Genomic DNA, 25,845 nt, shown 5'->3' on the forward strand with positions numbered 1-25,845 from the left:
TTTGAACTGATTTCTAACATCAACTTCTTTATAGTGAGTCAAATGAAATTTTCATCATTTTTTAATATTTGCATGTGTGTCATGTTTTTAACCATTTGAAAACATTTTTCCTTTAAAGATTTATATCAATATATTCACTACAAAGTTATTTTAAACATAAGAGTAGGTTTCTTTGAAAAGCATTGTGAACCCATAAGTATTTGAGATGGGTCTCAATTTATTTTGCCAGCATTAGGAACATGCCTGTGACACAGCCTCAGGAAGTCCTGACTAAAAGTTTGTGTTGACATTAATATGGAGGGTATAATGAGGTGTGTCTGACCCTGTCTTCCACCACTGCCTGAACTAAATTTTCAGGTTAACTCTGGAATACCTTTGGCTGACAGGAGGAGTCTATTCAAATGGTCAGGCCATTTTATTTTTGGTTTACACACTCTTTTTTATGCAATTATTTTCTTCTGATTGCATTAAGAAGGAAGTCTGGAGAAAATGCAAATATGTCTTGACCAACTGTAGTGTCTTCTGATGCTTCTCAGCTGACTTGGACAGCTTAGCCTTGCATAGCATCAAAAAGTTACAGCATGTAGAACGTTTTCATTGTGTACTCTGGTTGTCCATCCTGTTAGTAGCCTTATATTCTGCTCTTGAATTAAGAAGACTTTCTGATGTCCATATCTTATGGCTGAAGAAACATCAATACAATGTATTTTTAAGAGAAGTAGCACCCCATAAGTAGACCTAATTTAAACACCACCACGAACAAGTTTTATAATCTTTGCCTAAGTCCTTAATTTCTCTATTTTATTTTGTTAAATAAGCATATTATTACCTACATCACCAGGCTTTGAAGAAAATTTATAGACATAAATCAGATAAATGCTAAAATGTATAAATAAGTGCATAAACCAAGCAAACTTGTATTCAATCCATTGGTTAATTTATTCCATTTTAGTGCCTACTATTATTGTACTCTTTATCTCTGTCGAGGTAAATCTCTAAAAGATGCCCTATCTTCCAGGAATCTTTATCTCTTTTACTACACTCCTCGCAAGAGATGAGCCTGTACATCTGACCCATCTCCCACTCTTCCCAAATAGTGAAGTCCTTTTCCAGTACCTTGAGTCATCAGCAAAATGCTTTATATCCTCAGTAATTTCTCTGTTTCCCTCTTCTTTTCTGCTCTTACTGAAACCTAGTTCTTCCTTAAAACTACTGTGGCCCTTTTAGGTGGTTTCTATTTTTGCTCCTACATTTTCTCTGCCCCTGGAGGTAGGGTAGGTGTTCTTTCTCCTTCTCATTGCCATTTCCAGATAGCTTTTCCTCTTCTCTCCCTAATATTTTCCATTTCTGATGCTACTATTTTGAGGTAATACCACCCACTATCTCTTCTGGTTGCGATCATCTGATGCCCAACTCAGTTCTCCTTGTTCTTGGGAGAATTAGCTTTGGCTCAGTGTCATTCTATTCAGCATGCTTGTCTTTTAGTTTTTGGAGATTTTTAATAAACCTGTACAAGATTTTTCTACCTCCTAATTCTCTCAATCACTTGAATTTTGATTCTCCAATGACTATCTTTTTACCGTCTCAGCTACATACTATCATTGTTATATGCCAGTGGTTCTCAACTGCAGGCAATTTTGCTTCCCAGCGGACATATAGGAATGTCTGGAGATGTTTTTGATTATCATAGCTGGTAGGTGGTACTGGTATTTAATGGATACAGGATAGAGAAACTGGTAAATATTCTACAAAGCACAGAATAGTCCCTTATAACAAAGAATTTTCCAGCGCCAGATGTCAGTAGGGCTGAGATTGAAAACCCTCTCATACAGACCTTGTTTACAATGAATACGACCCTTCACATTCACAGTTTCAGGCATCTCACTTTGACTTCCTTTACAAAAGAAAAAAAAAAGACCTCTCTTTCCATTACAGCAAAGCTCCTCAAAAGGATGGATTGTATGTGCTGGCTCCTTTTTCTCCTCTCATTTTTTTCCTTGAATCTACTTTAATATAGGCTTTCCAACACCATATTCCACTAAAACTGATCTTGCCATGATCATAAAGAATGTCCACATTGCTAAATCCAAAGGTAACTTATTAATCTTCATCATACTTGACCTGTCAGCAGTATCTGAGACAGATGATTATATCCACTTTTTATTCTTTTTCATTTTTTTTTTCTTTTTCTTTGAGATGGAGTCTTGCTCTGTTGCCCAGGCTAGAGTGCAGTGGTGCCATATCAGCTCACTGCAACCTCCACCTCCCGGTTTCAAGTGATTCTCCTGCCTCAAGCCTGTTGAGTAGCTGGGATTACAGGTGTGCACCACCACACCCAGATGATTTTTGCATTTTAGTAGAGATGCGGTTTCGCCATGTTGGCCAGGCTGGCCTTGAACTCCTGACCTCAGGTGATCTGCCCATCTCAGCCTCCCAAAGTGCTGGGATTAGAGGCATGAGCCACTGTGCCTGGCCCATGCCCATTTCTTGGTTGCACATTCTTCCCTTGCTGAGACATCACTCTCCTGATTCCCCTTTTACCTCACACACTACTCTTTCCCAGTCTCTTCAGATTTCTTCCCATCTCCCGAAGGTCTTAATATTTGAGTGCCCTAAGGCTTAGTGAAGTCTCATGATTTTAAATACATGTATATGCACATGTGTATCATTCTTCAAAATTCTTCTTTGAACTGATTTTTAACATCAACTTTTTCATTAGTGAAGTAAATAAAACCTCTGTCATATGCTTTTTTTATATTTGCCTGCGTGTCATGTTTTGAACTCTTTGAAAACATTTTTCTCTTAATAATATAAAGACTGGTATCAACGTATTCTAGCTACAAGATTCTTTTAGACATAAGAGTCAGTTTCTTTCCAAAGCACTTGTGAATTCATAAGTAACTGAGAACAGGTCTCAATCAATTTAGATAGTTTATTTTCACAAGGTTAAGAAGGTACCCATGATATAGCTTCAGGATGTCCTGACAACATGTGCTCAAGGTGATCAGGGTATAGCTCGCCCATATACATTTTAGGGAGATGTGGAACATACCTGTATTTTGGCAACTATGAAGTGTATACCTCTCCCTTGAGCTTCAACCGGATAAGCCCAGATGTATACTCCAAATGTTCACTTGGGTGTCTTATAGGTGCTGTGAACTTCAGACACACAAAATAGAGCTATTGGTCTCCACTTTCTTCAAAACCTTTCTCCATAAAATTGCATCCCAGGTAGTGACATCTCCATGTTTTTGGTTGCTTAGACCAAAACCTTAGAGTCATGATGGATTTCTTCCTTTCAGAACATGCATCTGTTACATCAGCAAATTCTGCCAGCTCTGCCTTCAGAATATATCTATGATTCAGACACCTCTGGTCACCTTTACTACAATTGCCCTTCACCAATTCACAGACATCTCCTGTGAATTACTGTAGTAGTAATCTCCCTGCTTCCTTCCTTCCTCCACTCCAACCTGTTCTCTAGTTGCCAGTGTAATCCTGCTGACACGGCTCGAATTCCTCCAATAGTTCCCCATTTCATATGGAGGGTAAGCTACAGCCTGGTAAGCCATCAATGATCTACCCTTTCACTTCTCTTGTCTCCTACTGTTCTCTTGCTCACACTGACTTCCTTGCTGCTCCTTGAATAGGTGCAGCGTGCTTCTACCTCAAAGCCTCTACAGCTGCTGGTTCCTTGGTTTTGAATCCTCTTCTTCCAAGGATCTTCCTGATCTCCTTCAGGTATTTAGTCAAAAGTCACCTTCTCAATGAGCCCTTGTCTGATAACCCTATTTAAAAATATAAGCCAATGGCTGAGTGCAGTAGCTCATGCCTGTATTCCCAACTATTTGACAGGCCAAGGTGGGAAGATGGGTTGATGCCAGACATTTGAGACCAGCCTGGAAACACAGCAAGACTATATCACTACATTTTTTTTTTAATTTAGCTGGATATGGTGGCATGTACCTGTAGTACTAGCTACTCAGGAGTCTGAGGCAGGAGGATTGCTTGAGTCTAAGAGTTGGAGAGTTGGATGCTTCAATGAGCTATGATGGTGCCACTGCACTCCAGCCTAGGAAACAGAGTGAGACCCTGTTTCTTACAAAAAATAAAAATAAAAATCACACCTCTGATATCCTATTTCTCTTTTCTGCATGTAACTTACTCTGTATTTCACTTAGCCTTTACCCTGCCTTTCCCCACAAGAACAAAATCTCTGTGAGAATGGGATATTTTTCGTTCACTGCTGAATTTCCATTTTATACTACAGTGCTTCCTCTATAGTTACACTCAGTAAATGTTATTTTAAAAAAGTAAGCTCACTGTAAAGCAGCAAGACAATAGAAGGCACAATTAAATGTGAATTGTGTTTTCTTGTTTGCCTAGATTTTAAAGGACAATAAAAAAAATGATAGTTTGGGGCCATAAGAGCCTAGAATAAGAAGTGTTAACTTTTATCTCTTTCAGTGATAAAAACAAATATGCAGTTGACTTTAGGATTTTATATAATTTTTCACTTAGGACATGGCTAACCACATATACATATTGATGATCTTTTTCAGTCTTTGGATTTTTAGAGATATGATACTAGAAGAGGCTGTTTCTTTGGCTATTCTAGCTAAATTATTCAGCCTAGGGACGGGAGATGAAGGGGCAAGTCATGGTCACTTAAAATTTTTTATGTGTATTTCTAACAATTGGGTCTAAAATAATTAACTTCTAGCCTTCTATTACTTTTTGACAGTCAATGTGGAGTTTGTATTATGTTAAATATGTGCCTACATACCCCTTACTAGAATACAAAGGTTTTTTTTCCCCTCACATACAGTATATCATTTGACCCCTGCTGTAGCCAAATATGGGAACTGGGGTAGGATATTCCTAATGTTGATTTTACAGAGGTGAAAACTGAGATTCAAAAAATGAAAAAATTGTGACTCCACTGGTAGGCATGGTAGCTGAGATTAGAACACATACCTTCTCATCCTATTCCAGGCTCTTCGTACTTAACTGCACAACATCTTATCGATGACTGAACACTCAACACTTTTTTGAAAGAAATGGAACATTAAATTTTGCTCTGAGCTTAGGGAGAGCAAAATTACAATGACTTGACACAAGTCATTACATTGCTTATAAACATGCCTTCAGCTTTTTAAAGAAGTAGTCTTTATAAGGTTTAGCGAAAATATAACTAATTTTTATCAGTTTTAAGACTGTATTTCTAATAAGTTGTAGAGAAACATGGTTAAATCAAGCATTCACAGGCAAGAATTATAACATTAAAAAGGTTGCTATTGACTTACATGTTTAGAAGGATGAAATTTTGTAAAATGCAGAAAATGGGTGGATAGATGAGAAAACAGAAACTGAAGAAAATCTGGACTAAATTTAGCTTGGAGCACACATTTTAGCTCATGTATCTTTAGAGAAAATAAACACCAAAATGTAAACTTTGATATGTTACTACAGCTCATTATGTAAGAGTTAGGTGATGATAAATATTTGGAAAAGGCTCCAAACAGTAGCTGCAGTTGAGTGATTAAAAATGCACATTAACTTCTCTGTTCCTCAGTTTCTCTATTTATAAAATATGAGCAAAAATTGTACTGCCTTCATATGATTGCTAGGGGATTAAAATGAGTGAATTCATATAAATTGTCCAGTACATCAACTGCATTGAAAATAACTACCATTATAGTGTTAAAGCCTTTGAGAGATCACACAATAAAGAAACCACTGTAAATGAAATGAACTCATCCTTTCCTAAACATGGCTAATTATGGAATCAGCACCTAATAACGTAGCAGAAAAGTTTGAGGAGGGCCACTGGACTCAGGGTTGTAAGGACCAGAGGCATCAAAATAGTCTGGCATCCTCTCTTAAATGAAATGCCTATTAATTATCAATGCTAATCTTTCTGTTTGAATGCTCTTTTATTTTTTGTCTGACAAATTCTTACTCATCTCTGATGGAGAAATTGAAATCTTGGCCCCAATTCTCCATCCCTTCATGTATCCACACTCTTTGCAAAGTGATTTTGCAGCAATTCCCATTGAGAGGTGGATTCTATTTCCTTATCCCTTGAATGGGCAGGACTTGTGAGTTGTGTTAGCCATTAGTATATTGCAAAAAATGATGTTCCAAGTGTAGGCTTCACAAGAGACTCCACACATCTCTTTCTCTGCCTTTACCATGAGAACATGTCCAGCCTAGCCTCTTGGACCACAAAGCACAAGGAACAGAGTGTAGTCTGTCCTGTTGTCCTAACCAAGGCCCCAGTTGTGGAAGGAGATAGTCTGGAAGAGCTAGCCCAGCTCAACCTTTCAATTGATTGCAGATATATGCCTGAGTCCAGCTGAGATCAACCGTGCCAGACTTAGGTCATGAGGATCTCCCAGCTGTACCATATTCATGTATATGTGGTGTTATTTTAAGCCACACATTCTAGGGTTTGTTATACACTGTTATTATAGAAGTAGCTTTATTAATATACCATCTTTAGGTCTTAGCTCAATGGCAGCTTCTCCATGTAACTTTCCCTCACACAACACAATCTGGTTTCCTCCTTTGGTTTCCTTTGTTTTCTCTTAACAATGGTGCTTCCCTTTTTCCTGACACTTTTTGTTGGATGGTATAATAATCTCTTGAGTTGGAGACAGTGAGCTTCTTGAAGGCTGGGTCAATGTCTTTATTGCAAATGCCTGATTGTAGCAGAGAGGACTAGCACATAGCAGATGATAGCATTTGCATAACTCTTTAATGTTTGATTTGTGCAAATGCTCATGGTTTTAAAGCCCTGGTGTCATCTGAAAACCAGAGAATGGGTTGTCTCATTGGCGGAGTACTTACTTTATGTAGGAACACTATCATTTAGACAAAATGAGTTTTGCCTTAGATACTCTTTAAACATGCATTTGCCTCATCAAGTTATTTCCTAAAATCATCCTATGTGGTATGAAAATATGGAATCTTATTATTTTTTTAACTCACTGTATGAAGCATTAACCATTATATTAGAAAATAAGTTGCATTTCACTTAATTCAGGGTCAGCAAGGTGTGCTTTTTTTCCCTTAAATTTTAAGTATAAGAAACATGCTAAGATTGAGAACAATATTGGTCTTGCTGTAGCCTCATTATGTCTACATAATGAATGCTCCAGAATGTCTCTGTTCAGAAGGACAACTAGTCAGAAACCAGTTGTAGATGTGTTTATGGTTGAAATAGTTCTTGAACGCTTACTTTATGACCTGTGAACTAGTTATGATTATCTTCTTTTGGAGACAGTCTCTTGGCCAAGGTCACAAATCCAAAGTGGGACAGACTCAGGCTTCCCATCCAAGCTTGTCTGCTCTCAAACTCATTCTGCTAACTACTATGCATATCACCTCTCTAAAATAAGATGAAAGTGAACCCTCAGTGACTATTTACTAAGGACCATGGAACGTGCCATTGGCTTTACATGAACCTTTTCATTTAATCTTTGGACTTAGGGGAAAAATACAATTCTGTTCTTATCCCTATATCATAAAAGTAGCAGAAATATTAAGTATCTTGTCTGACATCAAGTGCAAAATGACAGAGTCAGGACTTGAACCCAGACTCTGCTATCATGCAGAAAATGCTAAATAAATATTTTTTGAGTGAATGAGTAAACCCCTGTCAGAATAAAATCAAATTCTAACAAAGGTTCACTATATAAAACAAGCATAAATTCGTGCAAACTAAGTTAATCCATTCAAAATTTGTTCCTAACTCAATAAAGCAGCTTTTAATGAAGATTCAATTTTTTTAAATAGTTTATTACAGGTTCAAGCCAATCTGTTATGTTTTCATCCAGATGAACTAGTTACATCCAGATTTTTATGCTAGTCACATCATTCTTCTAGTTAAAATCTATTTTGAGGAACTCAAATTGGATTTATTTGCTCTAACTATTCAAATAAGTCTGGAATTTTGGGTCTGGTTTTGCATAACTATAACTGATTTACCTCGTTTAAGTTAATTTAAGCTGATTTTCATTCAGCCAGTAGATTAAATATATTTTGAGTAGCATTAAAGCTCTGTCTAACTTAAAGTGGTCAGAAAGAACTGTTGGAACCATGCATAGCCTCTTTGTAGGTATTCTTATCTGTCCCTAGTAGTCCCATAAGAAAAAGAATTATATCGATCGTCAACAGGGTTTAGGAAGTGTGGCATAGACTCCCCTCCTTCAGATCTACCATATATATAAAGGTTTTCATTTTGAGATTGAATTTCACTCTGTTATCCAGGCTGCAGTGCAGTGGCATGATCTTGCCTCACTGCAACCTCTGCCTCCTGGGTCAGGCGATTCTCCTGTTTCAGCTTCCCAAGTAGCTGGGATTACAGGCATGTGCCACCATGCCCAGCTAACTGTTATATTCCTTTTAGTAGAAATAAGGCTTCACTGTGTTGGCCAGGTTTGTCTTGAACTGCTGACCTTGAGTGATCCGCCCACCTTGGGCTCCCAAAGTGATGGGATTATAGGCATGGGCCACTGTGCCTGGCTGTCATATACATAAAGGTTTTCAAAAATCTAGTGTTGAGAATATATTATTTTACTTCATAGCTTTTTAAGCTTAATTTGAAAAAAAAAATGTTATCTTTCTTTGGAAATGGTATTTTAAAAGAATCTGGTTTAAACCAACTTTTGAACTTTTTAAAAAATTATAATAAATAGACCAGAAGCCATCTTTGGGTGGAACATTCTGCTTCAACTGGCTCTGACCTGTTCTCTAGGTAGTTATGAGTAAATTTGGGGAAGCTCGCAGCTTTTTAAAACCACTTAGAACAGGTTTAATCAGCCACATGTATTTGGAATGTACAACACTATACTTATTAATATTTTCCCACAGAAGGGCAGAAAATGTTCTATGCATATAATCTGGAACATTAATCCAAGCATTTTTGAGGAATAAAGTGATTCGTATTCCAGTATTCCAGTTATGGAATGGCTATGATGACCTTGGATCGTATAAAACTATATCCCAAGGAAGTGTGTGCGTGTGTGTGTGTGTACTGGAGTGAGGATGTTAGAAGACAGTCTTCTTGCTTCCAGTAGCCTCACAACACTGCCTCACTCTTGAGACTTGAGCGAGAACTTTGTTTCCATATGTTAACAGATACTTGAAAACTGTCCTTTCAGAGAGAATTGCAACTCCTGCTAGGACATGGCAGGCAGACCGTATACAAATCTCATCCTCATCGAGATTTCAAAGTGCCACTCATGTAGTATCCTAAAATGTCAATAAAAGACTCTTTATTCATAAATAACTGATATGCAGTAATTTACGTCTGTACATTTATCTTGAAAAGTCTGTAACCATCCAGTTTTTTTTTTTTTTTTTTTGCAAACTCTACATAAAACATCCAAACTGTCCATTTTGTTCAATACAATATAACACAGCTGTTTGGCATTACCAAATATATATGTATATATATTTATAGATATGTACATGTGCTGAAAAAGAAGCCAGTGCAGCCTTTTCTAAGAAGTCCATCCAAGTATTTACTATACAACATTCAGAATTTATATTGATAATACAAGGCACAAAAAGTGTGGTATGAAGCCAAGGCCATGCTTCATTCAACCTCTCTCCTCTGGCTTGCTCACTCCTTCAGCTTCATGTCAAATTAAGTGTTCAGCCCTGCTTTATATTTTACTTTAATTTTTGGCTTTGAACACATCAAATAAAAGTTGAGAGTGATATGGGTTTGAGATATGAATCACTTGAAAGAACACCCCCACGCACCTTCCCAAAATAAACAGAACAAAATGAATCTGTTTTAAAATTCATCCATACCGAAATGGAGGTACAAAAGTACTCATATGTTTTTGAGTCTGGGTCAGAAGAATGAGCCAGTTTTCCTCTAAATGCTGAGGTTGGCAACGTTTCTAGGTTGAGACTTCCTGGAGTGCATGTACCAATCCGACATGATTATGAAGAATGGGTAATTCTGAGTCTTTATTCCAATTTGGAAAAGGAGACCATTGTTTTTCCAACCAGAAAGTTCCCAGATTCTGAGTGCTTTCCCACCTTTGTATAGAAAAGTTTTGAATGGGAGTGACCCATATGACCTAGGATAAGCCTTGGAGGGTGTTTCTGCTTGAAAGTTCTCAGTTACCCTCTGCTGAGGCTTATATTTCTGACACCTGGCACAGGGTGTGCTCTCTCTCAGCATCATCGGAACTAGCTAATGGAGGGATATTGGAATTATTAGGTCTATTTCTGATTGTAATGTCTGTGTTTCAGTAATGGGGTCATAAAGCATGATACTCTGCTGACAAACTCCCCTCAAATATCACTGCTCCTTTCTACAGTTCACCAGAACCACAGTTAAATCTCCACCTACAGATATTAAAATTTAAGAGAATTATATAATTTGGCCAATTTGGGGATTTGAGTGGAAACAGTGCTTGAAATTAGTGAAATACTTTTTAGGGTTATCAAAGCTGGAAGCAAAAGGGCATTTCCATTGTAATCATGCCTTTTGTGAAAGTATTTTGACACACATTCCCCTTCATGCAAAGAACTATCTTACCAAATTTAGTAATACGGTCTATCATTCAAAGGTATAGCTTTTTTGAAAAATAAGATGGGGCCCTGCTGAACTCATCATTAGTATGGGGAAGGGAATTTTTATGCTTGGGTGTAATCATGAAGCTTACTGCCTTTTTTGTCTTTGGGTCAGATGGAGGGTGGGTGCTAGGACATGAAGTTTAAATGTTACTGCCTTAGGTCCACCTCATGAGGACGTTCCAAATCCATGATCTTCACAGCAAAAGGAAAAAGCAATGAGTAGCTGCTTCAAAAACCACAATTATTCTATGCGAGTTAAATTTCCTACTTCAGATCACGGTACTACACACTAGTGACTAACGGCCAGGTCTGATTTCCATCCCCTGTTATTTTTTGAAGAATTATAGTGTACAAGTTGCCATTTCAGATGTTACAAATGACCCTGGAGTGGGGATGCGAGGAGTTCGTGGTAGACACTGGCTCTCCTAGAATTGCTTTTGCAAAAACACCACATGCTGTCAATACAGCCAAACAGCTTTGTAACGGCAGCTTTCGGAATAGTTTGGAACGTAAAAACACAAAATATGCAACACGTCTAAGATTAGTAACATTTTCACTTTTGTGACATTGGACAAAATACATTTTTGCTTGTAGTTCAGGAAAATTCTATGCAGACAAAACAGTGGAAAGTACGGAAACGGTGGCCATTCAGCTTTTTGCTAAAGCATCGATTTTCAAATACAGCGCTATGGCAAGTAACACCAAAGGCGAATACAATTGTGTCATCCTCTGTAGGCCAACATTTTGCTCTCCCGTTTGCTGTGGCCATCACCTCTAGTCCAGTCAATGAGGGTTACTGAGGATTCAAACTCTGCAGTGTTTCATTAGGAAACAATGACAATGGGCCACACACAGTAGGCCAGAGTAGAAGATTTCTGAGCTCCTTCACGATTCCTGTGACCTCTACAGAGCTGGAACAAACCTCTGTGAGGACTTTGCCTTCAACACATCTGATAGCTGTATCACTCAACACATTTACAGAGTGTAGATGGACTAAGAAATTGAAGAGAAAATGGCTAAAAGAAAACAAAAGCATATCAAGAGATTTTTATAACATTTTGAAATTCACAAGTATGCTTGCCAGAAGTTTGGCAAGTAGAAAACGCTATCTAAAACCAATGATCCTATTTTAATCATCTGTATTTGCTTATCAATCCTAATGCTGAGAATGTTTGTCAAGGAAAATAGTTACAATAAATCTAGAACTTTTAATCCAAAGAGAACCCTGTTTTAGTGATTTGAATTAATATCCCCTCCCAAAGACGACTGAAAGAAAAGTAGAGAGACCTCGGCAGAAGACACCACCTGGAGATAAAAATAATAAGAAAAGTTCTCTTTAAAGAGAACTGTGTCAATTCTTTTTCATCTCTTACAAAAAGGCCAATAAAATTTTTGTGGGAGTACATCTGAGTTTTATGAGACTTCTTGCACTGGTAAATGAAGTTTGCATTTAAATCCATAGAGCAAGCTTCCTTTGGCTTAAAGGATTTTAATGTAAACCAGTAAGACTGTACAAGCAATGTTGTAAAAACTGTAAATTAACTTTATGATGCTACAGTCTGGTGAAGCTGTGAAGTGCACCATTTTGGTGGCATATTTTAAAGCTATATTTAAAGTATGACTATTAGACTTAAATGCCTTTGAGGATTGAAAGACTTGACATTTAGTGGGGTAATTTTTGCAAAAAATTTAAGTAACTTACCTAGTACTCAAGGCCACTTTTAATTTTGCTTCGTTTTGCAATAGGACAATAAAATTTCCAAAGTTAGTAGTTGAACAGATAAATAAATCTCTTTGAAGAGCGGCATTTGTGTGTTAGTGAACAAATATTACAACAGGACTAAATTTAGGTCACAGTGAATAACTGTAAGTTCAAGTGTAAGCTAACTTTTTATCTGATCTGCAATTCCACCTCTTCCCCACACCTTGGTGTGTAAATCTCCCAAACATAGGTTCTCTTTGAAATTCCATTATAAAAGTGCTGTACAATCCTGACATGCAGTGACCACAGAATTTCATACATTTCTATAGAAATCCTATGTAGGATCCTAGCAGAAATAAGTAAAAGAGAAACGTAAAGAAGAAACAAAATAGGCTGAAGGATGAATTTGATTGGACCTTAAGGCTGAAGTCTGAGGTGAATCATGTTAACTTCTTCCTTTGTTGCCCTATATGATACGATGTTCAAGTGTGTTTATAAAACCCAGGCCAAAGGAAAAAATATCCATGGGAGGGAACTCATGATTCAGGATTGACAACAATCTCATCTCATCTTAAAATAATTTAGGCAGATTTGAGGGAAAATCATTTAGAATTTTCATCTGTTTAAAAATATTTAAAACGTATCAAACATCTAAAGACCTGTGTAGATTCACAGAATAGATGAAATAATTATAACATCAATTAAAAGGGAAGAAGGAAAATGCTTAGGATGGTATAAAACAAAAATCCTCCAAGATGGATTCTAACACAACCTCTATAACGTGCTTTCTCCAAGTTTTGACTCAGCAATTAATGCATATTTCTTCTGCACGCCACCCCATGCCAACCAACTTTAGCTTATTGTGACTAGTTGATCATCTACTTCTCTTTCAGAAATTATATCAGTGATGTCAGATGATTTACATTTTCATTCTGTTTCTCTATTGTTTCCTAGAAGAAACAAATAAGTTAAGCAAACTAGCAAAATGATGTTTTTCTACTCTTGATATGGTATTGTGAAAATATGCTTGACAGTTCTAAGATGATTTCTTTGTTCTACATCATAAGCCTTTGGTTCCTGAGAAAAGCGTGATGCTTTTGAATTACATGTAGCAAAGCCTTCTATCTAATACAGGAGACCACATATACCACACATTAGTTAGAGAAAATGGCCAACACATTCAGGAGTTCTTCCATGCCTTATCCAAGGTATCATAAATTCAACCCGTCTTTAGGCCTTTTTCACTTGCGTGGAGATTCGCAAAATTCTTATTATTTTTTTACAAGGGATCTACAAAAACATTGTTGAAAAATATGGGTCATATCCCAACTGCCAAGTACTCCCTACCTCCCCCATTCCCTGACCACTTTTTATTCTAATGTAACCAACCTCAAAGTAGCTGACTAGCTGTCTTGTGGTTCATCTGGGTCCTTGATTTTGCTTGTCCTGATTGTGGAAAGCAAATTACAATGTCCACCAGAAGATGAACAAGAGCAAATCTGTTCATCTTTAGTCTACCAGGACATCTTGTCAAAAATGATTTAATAGGATAAAAAGACGAAGTAAAGTGATAAGATGAGGATCATGAATTATCTGTGGATTTCAATCCTCCACAATATCAGTTTCTCCTAATGTAAAAAAAAAAAAAAAAAAAAAAAAAGTCATAGAGCGATAGACTATTCAGCCTCCCTGAATATGCCTTATATAGGGAAAATCATATTCTATAGAGAAAGCATATTCTGGGGACTGAATCGTCACAGCGTGAAGGCTACCTAAACAATGCATGTGGTTTCAGGGACACTGTGGTAGAGGTATTCCTCAAGCATATTTACTCAAATATTGTTTCGAGCAAAGACTGTCTGCTAACTTCCCAAGAGGCAAAATGAGGATCACATATAGTCTTACTGAGAGATTATGTGATGACGTAGCACCAACACATTATACAATATCAAGAACCTGGATTGAAAAATACAGTAAAACCCATTTTCTTGTAATAACAATGTTAGAGAACTAGATCAATACATGCCTCTTATAATTATAGCTGATTTGAGGCCTATGACATCTGTAGTTCATGTGTTTTTGAACCTGCTTTAATCTCTCCTGTCTCCATATCCATGTAATAAGCTGTGTTCTAATAGCACTCAGCAATTTGAGTGGCTTTGATGGGAATAGAGATGGTCCCACTTTGTTGGGTTAGAAAAAACAACTTTCCATATTGACAAGTTTAATGATGCTCCTTGATACCTCTCTGCTGCAAGGGCTAAGGCAGAGGAAGAAAGAATAAGGGTACATTTGTCTCAGGAAGAAATAAAAAGGTGGAGTACTCTAGTTTGTGGTCTCTCTTACCTCTCTATTGTGTTTCCATTAAGTGGCTAGAAGAGAAGGGAGCTGGTGTTGGTATGATGTGCTCAGATTCTAAATTCTAAATGCACTCCTTGACATTGTTGAAGTCATACATATGGGTTGGCAACCTGTTTTGCTTCTAAAAGACAATTTTACAATGATTTCTGATATCACAGATGCCAGTTGGTAGAAAACTCTTGACAGTCCACTACCAGAGTCAGCTGGCCCTTTGGGCACATCATTGAAAACCTGTTTTAAAACTGCCCTCCCAGCATTATTGTAGCTCATCTTTTCCCACAACTACTTCTGCCCTCACTTTTATCCTTGCCACTCCAAATCTGAGGAATTAACCCAAATGTAGATTCCAAGGAGACAGTAGAGCCCTCTTATATGTACGAGAGCTTGTACTTTTTCCGATTAACATGTTTTACCTATATAAAAAATTTAGTTTCTTCACCCAGGGAATCTAACTGATTGTAAATGAAGGCTGAATTTCCCCAACGCCCAGAAAGCGGCCTCTTTCTTTCCCATTTAAAGCAAATGTCCCCAAGCTGGCCATCACTCTGTTTCATGGGAGGAAGTGGACTAGAGTCCATTTTGCCTGCTGTAGTTGAAGTCGGCTTCATCAAGCTGGGATTCCGAAATGTTTGAGAGTTTCGTGTGTGTCCTCCCAATCTCTTCAAGGGCACAGGCCAGGGAGTCAAGGTCACCATCGTGCTGATGACGAGCTTCCCACAGGTTCAAAATGACAGCAGATGGGCTACTTTGTGTAGCGAAATAAGATAAATTCCTAGATGGAGAGAGTTAAACAAAAAGAAGAACAAAACAAAATATGAAAATAAAGGAATAAACACCAATAAGAGAATTAAAAATATATGTTAATAGATATTATTACAGTAGGGGTAAAAAGCTATACTAAGGCAGGTCTGGGGCAGTCTAGTTTGTATCCTGGCGCTCAACTGAAGCTGTACTATGAAATGTTAACAATAACCTTATCATCTCCCAAGATTTGTTTTGTCTTTAGAGACAGGGTCTTGCTCTGCCATCCAGGCTGGAGTGCAATGGCACGATCATAGCTTACTGCAGCCTTGGCCTCCGGGGCTTAAGTTATCCTCCTGCCTCAACCTCCCAAAATGTTGGGATTACAGGCATGTGAAACTAAGTTTGCCCACAAGTCTTTTGAGTCCTCACCTCCCTTGAACTCTGTGTGTGTGTTTTCTTCTTGACCATCCCCTTGACATGCTCTATTTCATTAGTTTATGTCATACTTTCACTCATTCCTATTTTTTTCAAAATATCTGACCTGTCTCTACTTAGGCAAACATGAAGCCTTTCAAGGCTTTATCTTTGATTTCTTGTTGTTTTTTCCTTCCTCAGTGGGCTTATATACTAAGTGGAGTAGTTATCAAACCAAGTGGATAGTATTCTAAATGTGCACCTCCAATTTTTAAGTTAGTGTGAGCTAATAATAGATCTCTAAATGACCTTGGGGTTGTTCCAATTACAGATTCCTCTACCTTCACAAATGCAATGCATCAGAAACTGATGTCTTCATGCCTCCTAACTGGTCTTCTTTCTAACTAGAACAAGTATCCCTGTATTTATAACTGTCTTTTTAATCTCTCACACTAGACCCTCTGTTTTCAATTCTTCCTTTTATATATATATATATATATATATATATATTATATATATATTTTTTTTTTTAACATACTCATCAGCTTCTTTGTTGCTCTCCATGTTTACTACTTATACCTAATTTATACTCTATCACTTTATGGTCTAAATCACACAAAATCTTTAGAGTTTTTCCAAACTCGGATATACTCTGCATTCTATTTCCTCAATCATGAAATACCTACTCTAGTTGTTTTCAATTACTTCCTTGGTCTGGCCTTGATCTACCTATGGATATAGATATATGAATACCCATAGCTAGATATGGATATCCCTATTCATTATATATATATATATATTACACATATCTATTATGTGTATTATGGATATATGTATTATATCTAATATGGATATACGTATTATATATATAATGGATAATATATATATATATATATATATATATATATATATATTTTTTTCCTTCCACACAGCCTTCTTTTGCTCTTTGAGCCACTGACCCTGACTTAGGTAACACTTTGCTTCTTGTTTTCATTTATTCTGTTCACTAGGAAGGTCCACTTTCTCCCTTTAGCCTGTTTATCAAGATCATACACCCCCACAAATTGACAAGTTTAATTATGCTCCTCGATACCTCTCTACTGCAAGGGGTAAAGAAGAGGAGGAGGGAACGAGGGTAGATTTATCTCAGGAAAAAATGACTCAATTTTTTGTGTGTGTCCCAGTGGTTCAAAATCCCAATGGTTTTTGGCAGTGTCCAGTGGTTCAATTCTCATTTAGTCTCTTCTCTGAACTCTTTTTATGCTTGTACTTAACTTTCATGTGAATAAAATGCTTATCTATTGTGTGTGTGTGTGCGCGCGTGTGTGTGTGAGCATGAACTCTGCCTTCCCAATTTGACCACAAACATCTGAAGGGCAAGGATAATATCTATTAATTTTCTGAATCTGCTACAGCACTTTTGATAATACAATGACAGGTGTTTATTCAACATTTTTCAGCCAAGTAACTGATTCCTACAACGCTTTTCAATAACATGGTATCTTCAGTAAAAGCACGGTAACCTTTAGGACAGTAACTTTGCTATGATGAAGACAAAGACAACACAAAAGATTAAAGGTCACTGTTTTTCATAGGGACTTTTACAGTAAGGATAGAAATGTCATCTCTGGTAAAATTCTGATGAGTTGAAAAGGTTTTTCAGAGCCAGCCAAGTATTTCCTATCTTGAGGATGGTATTACTTTCTCTCACCACGCCCAGCTTCTGGTCACAAATAGGATTGATGTAGACCAGAACACTCAGATGACAGACAAGCTTTTAAAGACATGTTACCTTTTACAGGAGCCACAGATGCATGCACACACGCACAAACTGTGAGTGAATAAAGTTCTGTTTTATTCAAAGATCTCAAGATCCCGTTTACAGTCAGTTGGTTGCCAAATAGCACTACAGGTCCGTTCCACTAATAGACATCTTTAATTGTGAAATAGAGAAGCCCAGCTTAAAAACATTCTTGGTAGTTTGTCTTGTATCTTTTCTTTTCCTCCTCCATTCCTTCCTCCTTTCGTTTTTCTTTGATGGTTATCCATTTCTATACTAATAGAAATGGCAAAGCAAACCTTGCTTAACTAGTTGAAGAGATCTTAGTTCCTCTTATTTAAGAAATTTGTATTGGCTGAGTGTGGTGGCTCAAGCCTGTAATGTTAGCCTCTGGGGAGATGTAGGTGGGAGAATCACTTGATGCCAGGAGTTCAAGACCAGCCTGGAAAACAAAGCAAGACCTCTCTCCACAAAGTAAAATAAATTAGCCAGGGTGCGGTGGTGAATACCTGTAGTTCCAGCTACTCAGGAGACTCACTTAAGCCCAGGAGTTCAAAGCTGCAGTGAGCTATGATTGCACCACTGCATTCCAGGCTGGGCAGCAGAGTGAGACCCTGTCACACACAAAAAAAAAAAGAAACAAAACTTTGTTTTGAATATTGGTACTTCTTCCTTGTCATGTAGAGATGTTTATAAGGAAAGTCGCAGTATCTTCCTACAAACACTGTCACCAAAAACCAGGTAGAAATGCAAACTGATGGAACAGCTGGGAGAGAGGCAAACTGAGAGATGAGGCCTGAGCTGACTCCGGGTGGCCTGTGTGACAGTCTTCTTTTATGTTTATTATAAGAATGATGACCATGAAGATTCTTTTGTTTCTAGCATGGGTAAATGATCCTTTATGATCTATATTGTTCTTTCAAAAACAACAGCTACAACAAAAAAGCAGCAGTACTTTCTCCTAATTTTATTAAGGATTTATGTTTACATTTTGTATTTGCTATTGAACAACAATGAACTTTTGCCCTAGGGGAATGACTAGAATCTTTGTGATCCTACTTACCTTAAGAGTTAACACTCTATTCTATACCAGGGGTTGATAAACTTTCTCTGTAAATGAACAGATAGTGAATGCTTTTGGTTTTGGGGGCCACATAAGGTCCGTATTGCTGCTACTCTACTCTGCCTTGGTATTGCAAAAACAATAAGTTAAGTGAATGACTGTGGCTGTGTCCCAATAAAACTTTATGTGGCACACTGATATTTGATTGTCACACAGTTTTCACGTTGTGGTGCACAATATTACTCTTTTTTTTTTTTTTTTTTTTTTCCTGGCCATTTAAAAATGTGAAAACCATCCTTAGCTCATGGGCTTTATACAAGCAGGTGGTGGGCCAGATGTGGCCTGCAGGCTGCCATGGTGACCTCACTCCTCCACTGTCTTATAACCCAAAGTAGATTTCCATAGCTAGTAGTGATTTGAAAGATCAGGCTGAACTTCCTGCATTTGAAAATACACAACTAGATGGCCAAAGTTGCTGAATTTCTAGCTCTATGTCCTGCCTCAGGCACTCTGAGAACTTTATCCTACGTAAATGTTTGGAGATATTTGACATTTCAAGACATGACAGGAACACCAGGGCATAAAAACTCAGTGACAGAACCTTTAGAGAGGCATAAAAAGTAGGTTTTGAGGCTTCTAATGAATCATTGTCTCAATACGATATTAAAAATGTTCGTGAGTACACCTGCCTTGAGGAAGAGAAGGGCAGGAGAATGACCACTGCCAGTCACATGGTTCTGAAAAGTCCTGCAAATGTCCTGATTTGTGGAATAAGCACCCAGGGCTAAAGGAAGCTAAGTGATCAAAAGAGGCAGAAATATAACTCGCTTGGCACAGCTCTCTGAACATATTGTAGCAAGTGAAATGTGCTCCCAAAGCAAGTTTTAGATTTATTCTTTGAATTTGCACAAGCACATTCAGCACAACATAAACAAATCTCAAATTCCACTTAATTTTAATGCATACATAGAAGAATGTGTTGACTTTATTAAAAATGGTAGAATCAGTTTTTCAGTTAACACATCCTATTGTGAGAAAACATTTTAAATGGTCCATTTTCAAGGTATTATAAATCTAAGCACTATGAATGTAACAAGCCACACAGCTCATGCATCAGAAGTCACAATAAGTGAACAGAATGTAGAGGAGGGGTCACCAATAAAAGGGAAGAAAGTTTCATTATTAGGAAGTCAAAACTTAAGCAGGGAAGGTGACAGGGTATAACCTTATGAGGTAAAAATGAATTTTCGGTGATGCCAGGAAGATCGTTACATCACAGTACTTGACCAGTGAGGAACTGGAGGAGAGACTTGGGTGCTAGGAGATAAATTACCTGTTGTAGCTGCCTAAGTATGCCTGCCTACCAGGCAGCTGATCTTGCAAGCCCGCTATTAAAAGTCTCACTTTTGCTGTTCTTCCTGCCTCTGAGTCTATTCTTTGAGTTTGGACGGGTGAGCATGTTTCTCACACTATTAAACTACATTTATTTGTTAACAGTAGAATAATATACAGGCTGGGCATGGTGGCTCACGCCTATAATCCCGGCACTTCGGGAAACCAAGGCAGGGGGATCACCTGAGCTCAGGAGTTCAAGACCAGCATGGACAACATGGTGAAACCCCTGTCTGTACTAAAAATTCAAAAATTAGCTGGGCATGGTGGCAGGTGCCTGTAGTCCCAGCTACTTGGGAGCCTAAAGCACAAGAATTGCTTGAACCCAGGAGACAGAGGTTGCAGTGACCCCAGATTGCACCTGGACGGCAGAGCGAGAGACTCTGTCTAAAAAAATAATAATATATAAAAAACCCTCTAAAATTTCAATGCAATAGGCTATTTCTCAAAGATAGCTGAATTATTTTGCTGCTTACATGTGTGCAAATGCATTATGATTTTATGAAAACTGGTATGTCTTATATTCATCTCATCTCCTTGTGAAGTTATTTGGATCCTAATCTATGTGACTCATTTCTCTTCATCATAACACTGGTGCATTTGGGCACTGGCAGGTAAATGCACATACCATTTAGGGAACATTGTTTATACAGTAAAACAAAACTGAATTCACAGCAATAGTTGATTTTAAGCAATTTCCTGAGCGTGTTTGATTTTTTTCTGAAATGGAACCAGAATATTAGCAAAAACAGCAATCCTGAATATTCAGATAGATGCCTGAAAATTTTATTTTCTTATTTGACAAATTTTTAAGGATGTAAATGCTTACTGCCTCATCTTAGATGCTTCAGATTAACTTTTTTATGCACTGAACTTCAGGGAACGTAAATCATACCGTTTTCAAATTCTGATCAATGGAGGTAACTCTGAAAACTAAGATTTATTTTTTTGTAGTATCATTAAGATCTTATATAACAAGTAGACATAAACGATCTACTCTCTATTTTTTTTTTTATTTGTTAATTATTTTATTTTTGAGACAGAGTCTTGCTCTGTCTCCCAGGCTGGAGTGCCTGTTCTCAGCTCACTGCAACCTCCACCTCCCAGGTTCCAGCAATTCTTATGCCTCAGCCTCCCAAGTAGCTATTACAGGCATGTGCTACCATGCCCAGCTAATTTTTGTATTTTTAGTAGACATAGGGTTTCACCATGTTGCACAGGCTGGTCTCAAACTCCTGGCCTCCAATAATCAGCCTGCTTTCACCTCCCAAAGTGCTGGGATTATAGGTGTGAGCTGTTGTGCCTGGCCTAAACATTCTAATCTCTAAATTTTAGGAATTTACTTTAGCATCATTTTGTCTTTAATTCATTTCCCTGAGCCCTATGGACTCAATGACTTTATCTTTTCCTTTGGAACTCTGAGTGAGCACAGATAAACTGTAAAATAGAGGGACAAGCTGATTAAAGCTTGGGCAAAGACAGCCCAATACATTCATCCATGTAAGTACATTGAGTACTAATGGTTTATTAAATCTAAATTTGTTTTCTTGAGTGTAAGTGCTTTCTATACACCTGAGTTCCAGGGGGTTTGATTTATTACCATGATTCATTTTATCTTTCAGAGACTTCTCTATCTCCATCCCTTGGACTCAATTGAAAGCCCATGCTTTATGTAGAAGCTGGGGCAATATAGTACTAGAAATTTCTGAATCTTTACCTTACCAATTTCACCTGCTAGACATAGGCCAACTTATAATGGTGTATATGAGTTAAAAACCAAATTTGTATATAGAATCTTAATTTTCAAAATACATCTTTAAACTAATAACCTGTTAAAATAATAAAACTTTAGATTTGAGGATTCTTGGAAATAGTTATTGAGCTTTCTGTTTTCTTTTTTGGACGTATAAAGGCAGGGTGGAGAATTGAGGAACCGGGATAGAATTCTGCCTTATAGGTCTTTATAAATTATTGCAACACAGGGCTAATTTTATGAAAAGGAAAAAGGAAAAGTGGCTAGAGATACCACCCTTTCTTTAGGAGCCTGAAAGCTTTCAGATCTTCCCAAATCCCTGAGTATTCAAATGCAAATATCTTAGGGACTAGTACATCTAAATCCCCCATCAGTTAACAAAGAGATTAGATAACAGGGATGGAGAGAAAGGCACAGGGCTCAGGCTCTATCTTAGCCCTGGGGAGGTACGCTGAAGAGCTACCAAGGGCACCTTGCACTTCCAGCTGGAGTCTGTCCAGCTGTTTTCTTAGTCTGTAAGGGCCTCTCTTTTATTCAAAATTCCAGATAACAAAGCTTTTATTTCAGTTACTCAGAACCATACTACCAGGAGGACAATCTACCTATTTGCAAGCTTGTAAGCTCTTCTCGTGACTGTGTGTGAGAATGAATTTCATACTAAAATATACTAGGGGATCACATCTGAGTTGTGGCCCCACGCCCTTAGCAGAGAAGACTCCTCAACCCAGGTACACGGAATAATTTCCTTCAGAATTTGAGCTTTTGCCGAACACTTTCAAATAGAAGGGAGCACTTGTATCTGTGACATGAAGACAGCAAGTTTAACTGTTTACAGTCTAGAAATTTTTGCGACTTACATCTGACTCTATTTTTTTTTTTTTTTTTTTTTTGCAAGGTAGGGTCTCACTTTATCACCCAGGCTGGAGTGCAGTGATGTGATCATAGCTCACTGCAGCTTTGACCTCTCAGGCTCAAGGGATCCTCTCAAGTAGTGAGGACCACAGGTGAGCATCACCATGCCTGGGTAATTTTTAAAAGGTTATTTTCGGTAGAGATTGGGGTGTGACTATGTTACCAGGGCTCGCCTTGAGCTCCCTGAGATCAAGTGATTCTCTCATCTTGGCCTCTCAAAGCACCAGGACTATAGGTGTGAGCCACCACACCTGGCCACTGTTTTCAATTTAGCTACTAAAAAGCTTATTTTTAAAAGAACTTCTTTTTGAGTAGTTTGTCAGCACAAAAAGTAAAAACAAAGTTAAGCTGCCTATAATAAATTGGAAAACATCATTACAAAAACAGTGTATAATCAAACTGTATAGCACCAAATAGGGAATTGAAACATAGTCGTAATGGAAAAATATTAATATCTCTGCTATCATTTTAATTGTCTAATTTACTGAAAGCCTCTTATGTGACCAAAACCAACCCTCCATATGCTTCTTTAAATGCAAATAGAAGACAAAAGCCATTTATCCTCAAAAGCATTAATTGAACACACCATAAGCATTTGGCCCATTCATCAAGCTTTCATCCCCAAACTTCAACTTCACTGGGTAGTCAACAAGCAGCAAAGTGGCCTGCAGGAGAAAGCGAGTCAGTGCAGCATTTTTAAAGACTAAGCAAGAGGTGAGCACTAGATAATTCCTGCTGTCCCCAGTATCTTCCAGTGAAAGGAAGCTGGCATTGAAAACCTGAAAGGGAAGGACATGGGCACCTGAAAACATGCTGAGTTCCAGCCTGCCTTGTTCTAAAAGTGGTACATTAATCATTTCAGGCCAATTAATTTGGCAATAAAATTTCCCTCATCATTATCCTTTTACCTATTTCATTATCTGTTTCTTGAAAAAAAAATAGCAAGAATTCTTTCTTCTTTGGAAATGTATGAGAGCCCTGGATCCTTGAGGTCTGCTGCCAAATGAGAACAAAGTCAGCTGCAGTCCGTTTTCAATTCTCCAGTTTCATTCCTGACAGGATAAGCTTATGACAGTTTCTCAATTTGGAAAATGAAAAGATGATAAAACCTCACAAATAATTGAGAAGAAATAATCACTAAAAAGACATTAATAAATTAGATACAATCATTTCTAGGATTTTACATTCTCAAATTATGAAAACATCCTTACTCAGACATATTGACATAGTTAACTTTTTTCAGTACTATTTGAAATAGCACTTGTTAAGGGGACTAGTTAATCTATGAAGGGTTTTTGGCATGACTGTCTTTTCTGAAAACATTAGCTGACAGGAGGGAACTTATTCCTTCAAAGCCTAGCATGTGCACGTGCACGCGTGCACGCGCATGCACACACACACACTGCCTAGAAGCAATGTGACACCCCTTGTCAGCATCCCTCTAGAGCTCACAATGGGAGCATAACTTTAGTTCTTTTGGAAGAACATAAAAAGCTTCTTTTCCATATTGCCCTTAGGATGGGCACCTGCCACTTACAAACCATGTACAGCTTGTTCATGGCTAAACATGTCCCAGGGCTGCCTGTGTTCAGCTTCATATTAGCAGATTGTTTCATGAGTCATTGACTTTGACAAAATGAAACCAAAACATCCTCCACATTGCTGTGTTGGGTCCCTCTGGCTTCACTGTAAGGGCTTTTTAAATTTTAGACCCTGCATAAGTCAACACTGGACCAGAATCAGAAAAATCTGATTTGGGCTTGATTGTATTTTGACTACAAGACCTGTGTTTGCTACTATCTCCCTATGCAATCATTCTTCTTAGAAGAGTCATCTGGTTTCTAGAACCAGGTTATAAAACTTGATAAGGAAATAATCACTTAAAATGTTCTCATAAATTAGATAAATCATTCCTAGGATTTTACTTTCTCAAATTATAAAAACGTCCTTATTCAGACCTACTGACATTGTCAGCTTTCCTAGCACTACTTAGGGCATGAAGACTGATTTTTTAGAAATGGCAGCCTCACACCCATTATTTGAAGGCTAGAATGTGTTTTCTAACCTGCAGAACCAAGAAGCTTAGTTTAGTGTGATCATAGTAAATCCCCAAAAGCAAGAATGAAAATACCTACAGCCCCTGGTCACCAAGTAACCACACTTAGTGGTCTGCCTGTGAAGCAGGCGCTCTGTTTGTATCTTATACTCAACTTGTTCCCTCTTTCTTTCTCTCCCTTCTTCCTCATTCCAAAGAAACCTGGCTCTAGGACTCTTCTACCTCAGGTGAGTTCCCCACAGCTATGCAGAAATAGATTGCAAAGCTGCCTTGCGACCTTCCTCCACCCTTTCCCTGAGCTCTCTGGCCATCTCATTGTTCCTTTGCATCCAATTAATAGGATGGACAGAGGAAATGAAAATACAGCACCTCAGTGTGAGAAGATTCTGTTTCTCATGTTAAAAGATTTCATGGGAAACAAATTCGAGCACAGCATGTCAGCCATGAGATAGGAGGAATTTCATGTGTACAGTTTTTACACCATAACCCATTAAATCTAAAGTATGTTTGAAATGTTTTAACTAGCAGACCAATAAGAAATATGTTTTCCCTAGCAAGTGCTTATACATATTCAAACAAATATACTATTGGGAGGGCACTGGGAAAAACTGTTAATAAGACGTCATTTATCTGCTGCTTTCCATTTTGGAATCCTTTCTTCCATTGTGGAAACCTCCCCTCTACTCATCTGCCCATATCTCATGGATCTGTTCCCATCTCATGAGCCTGTTCCAATAGCAACTTGGTCAAGCTCGCTGTGTTTTCACAAGTGTTTCTGGAATATGAAAATTAGGAGGCATCACAGAAGAATGATCTAATAGTAGAATTTCAGGTACTGTTCATATCAGAGGGAAAAGATGGGAATCTTCCACAATATCAGCCATGTAGCCTGTTTTAAGACTCACTTTCAAGATCCCCTGATGCTTGTTCATATCAATTCTGTCTATTAGGAGGCAGGTTTTTAGAGTCAGGAATACTTTCCTGGCTAGGCGTGGTGGCACACACCTATAATCTCAGCAATTTGGGAGGCTGAGGTGGGTAGATTATTGAGGCCAGGAATTTGAGA

The 25,845-nt window shown here is 37.8% G+C and overlaps 1 protein-coding gene across 9 annotated transcripts in view; it reads right to left on the reverse strand.

The window, feature by feature from the left end:
• Positions 1 to 9,251: 9,251 nt before the first annotated feature.
• The window catches only part of UNC5D (unc-5 netrin receptor D), a 559,433-nt gene continuing 542,839 nt past the window's right edge, over positions 9,252 to 25,845 (reverse strand). For all 9 annotated transcript variants that reach the window (XM_032288254.1, XM_032288260.1, XM_032288261.1 and 6 more), the window contains one exon: positions 9,252 to 15,437. In XM_032288254.1, coding sequence (XP_032144145.1) covers positions 15,233 to 15,437 — 205 coding nt within the window. In that variant the 3' untranslated portion in view covers positions 9,252 to 15,232. The remainder of the gene's footprint in view (positions 15,438 to 25,845) is intronic.

Source organism: Sapajus apella, unplaced genomic scaffold (genome assembly GCF_009761245.1).
Source record: "Sapajus apella isolate SASKATOON/1434 unplaced genomic scaffold, GSC_monkey_1.0 scaffold21, whole genome shotgun sequence".
NCBI classification, from domain to species: domain Eukaryota; kingdom Metazoa; phylum Chordata; class Mammalia; order Primates; family Cebidae; genus Sapajus; species Sapajus apella.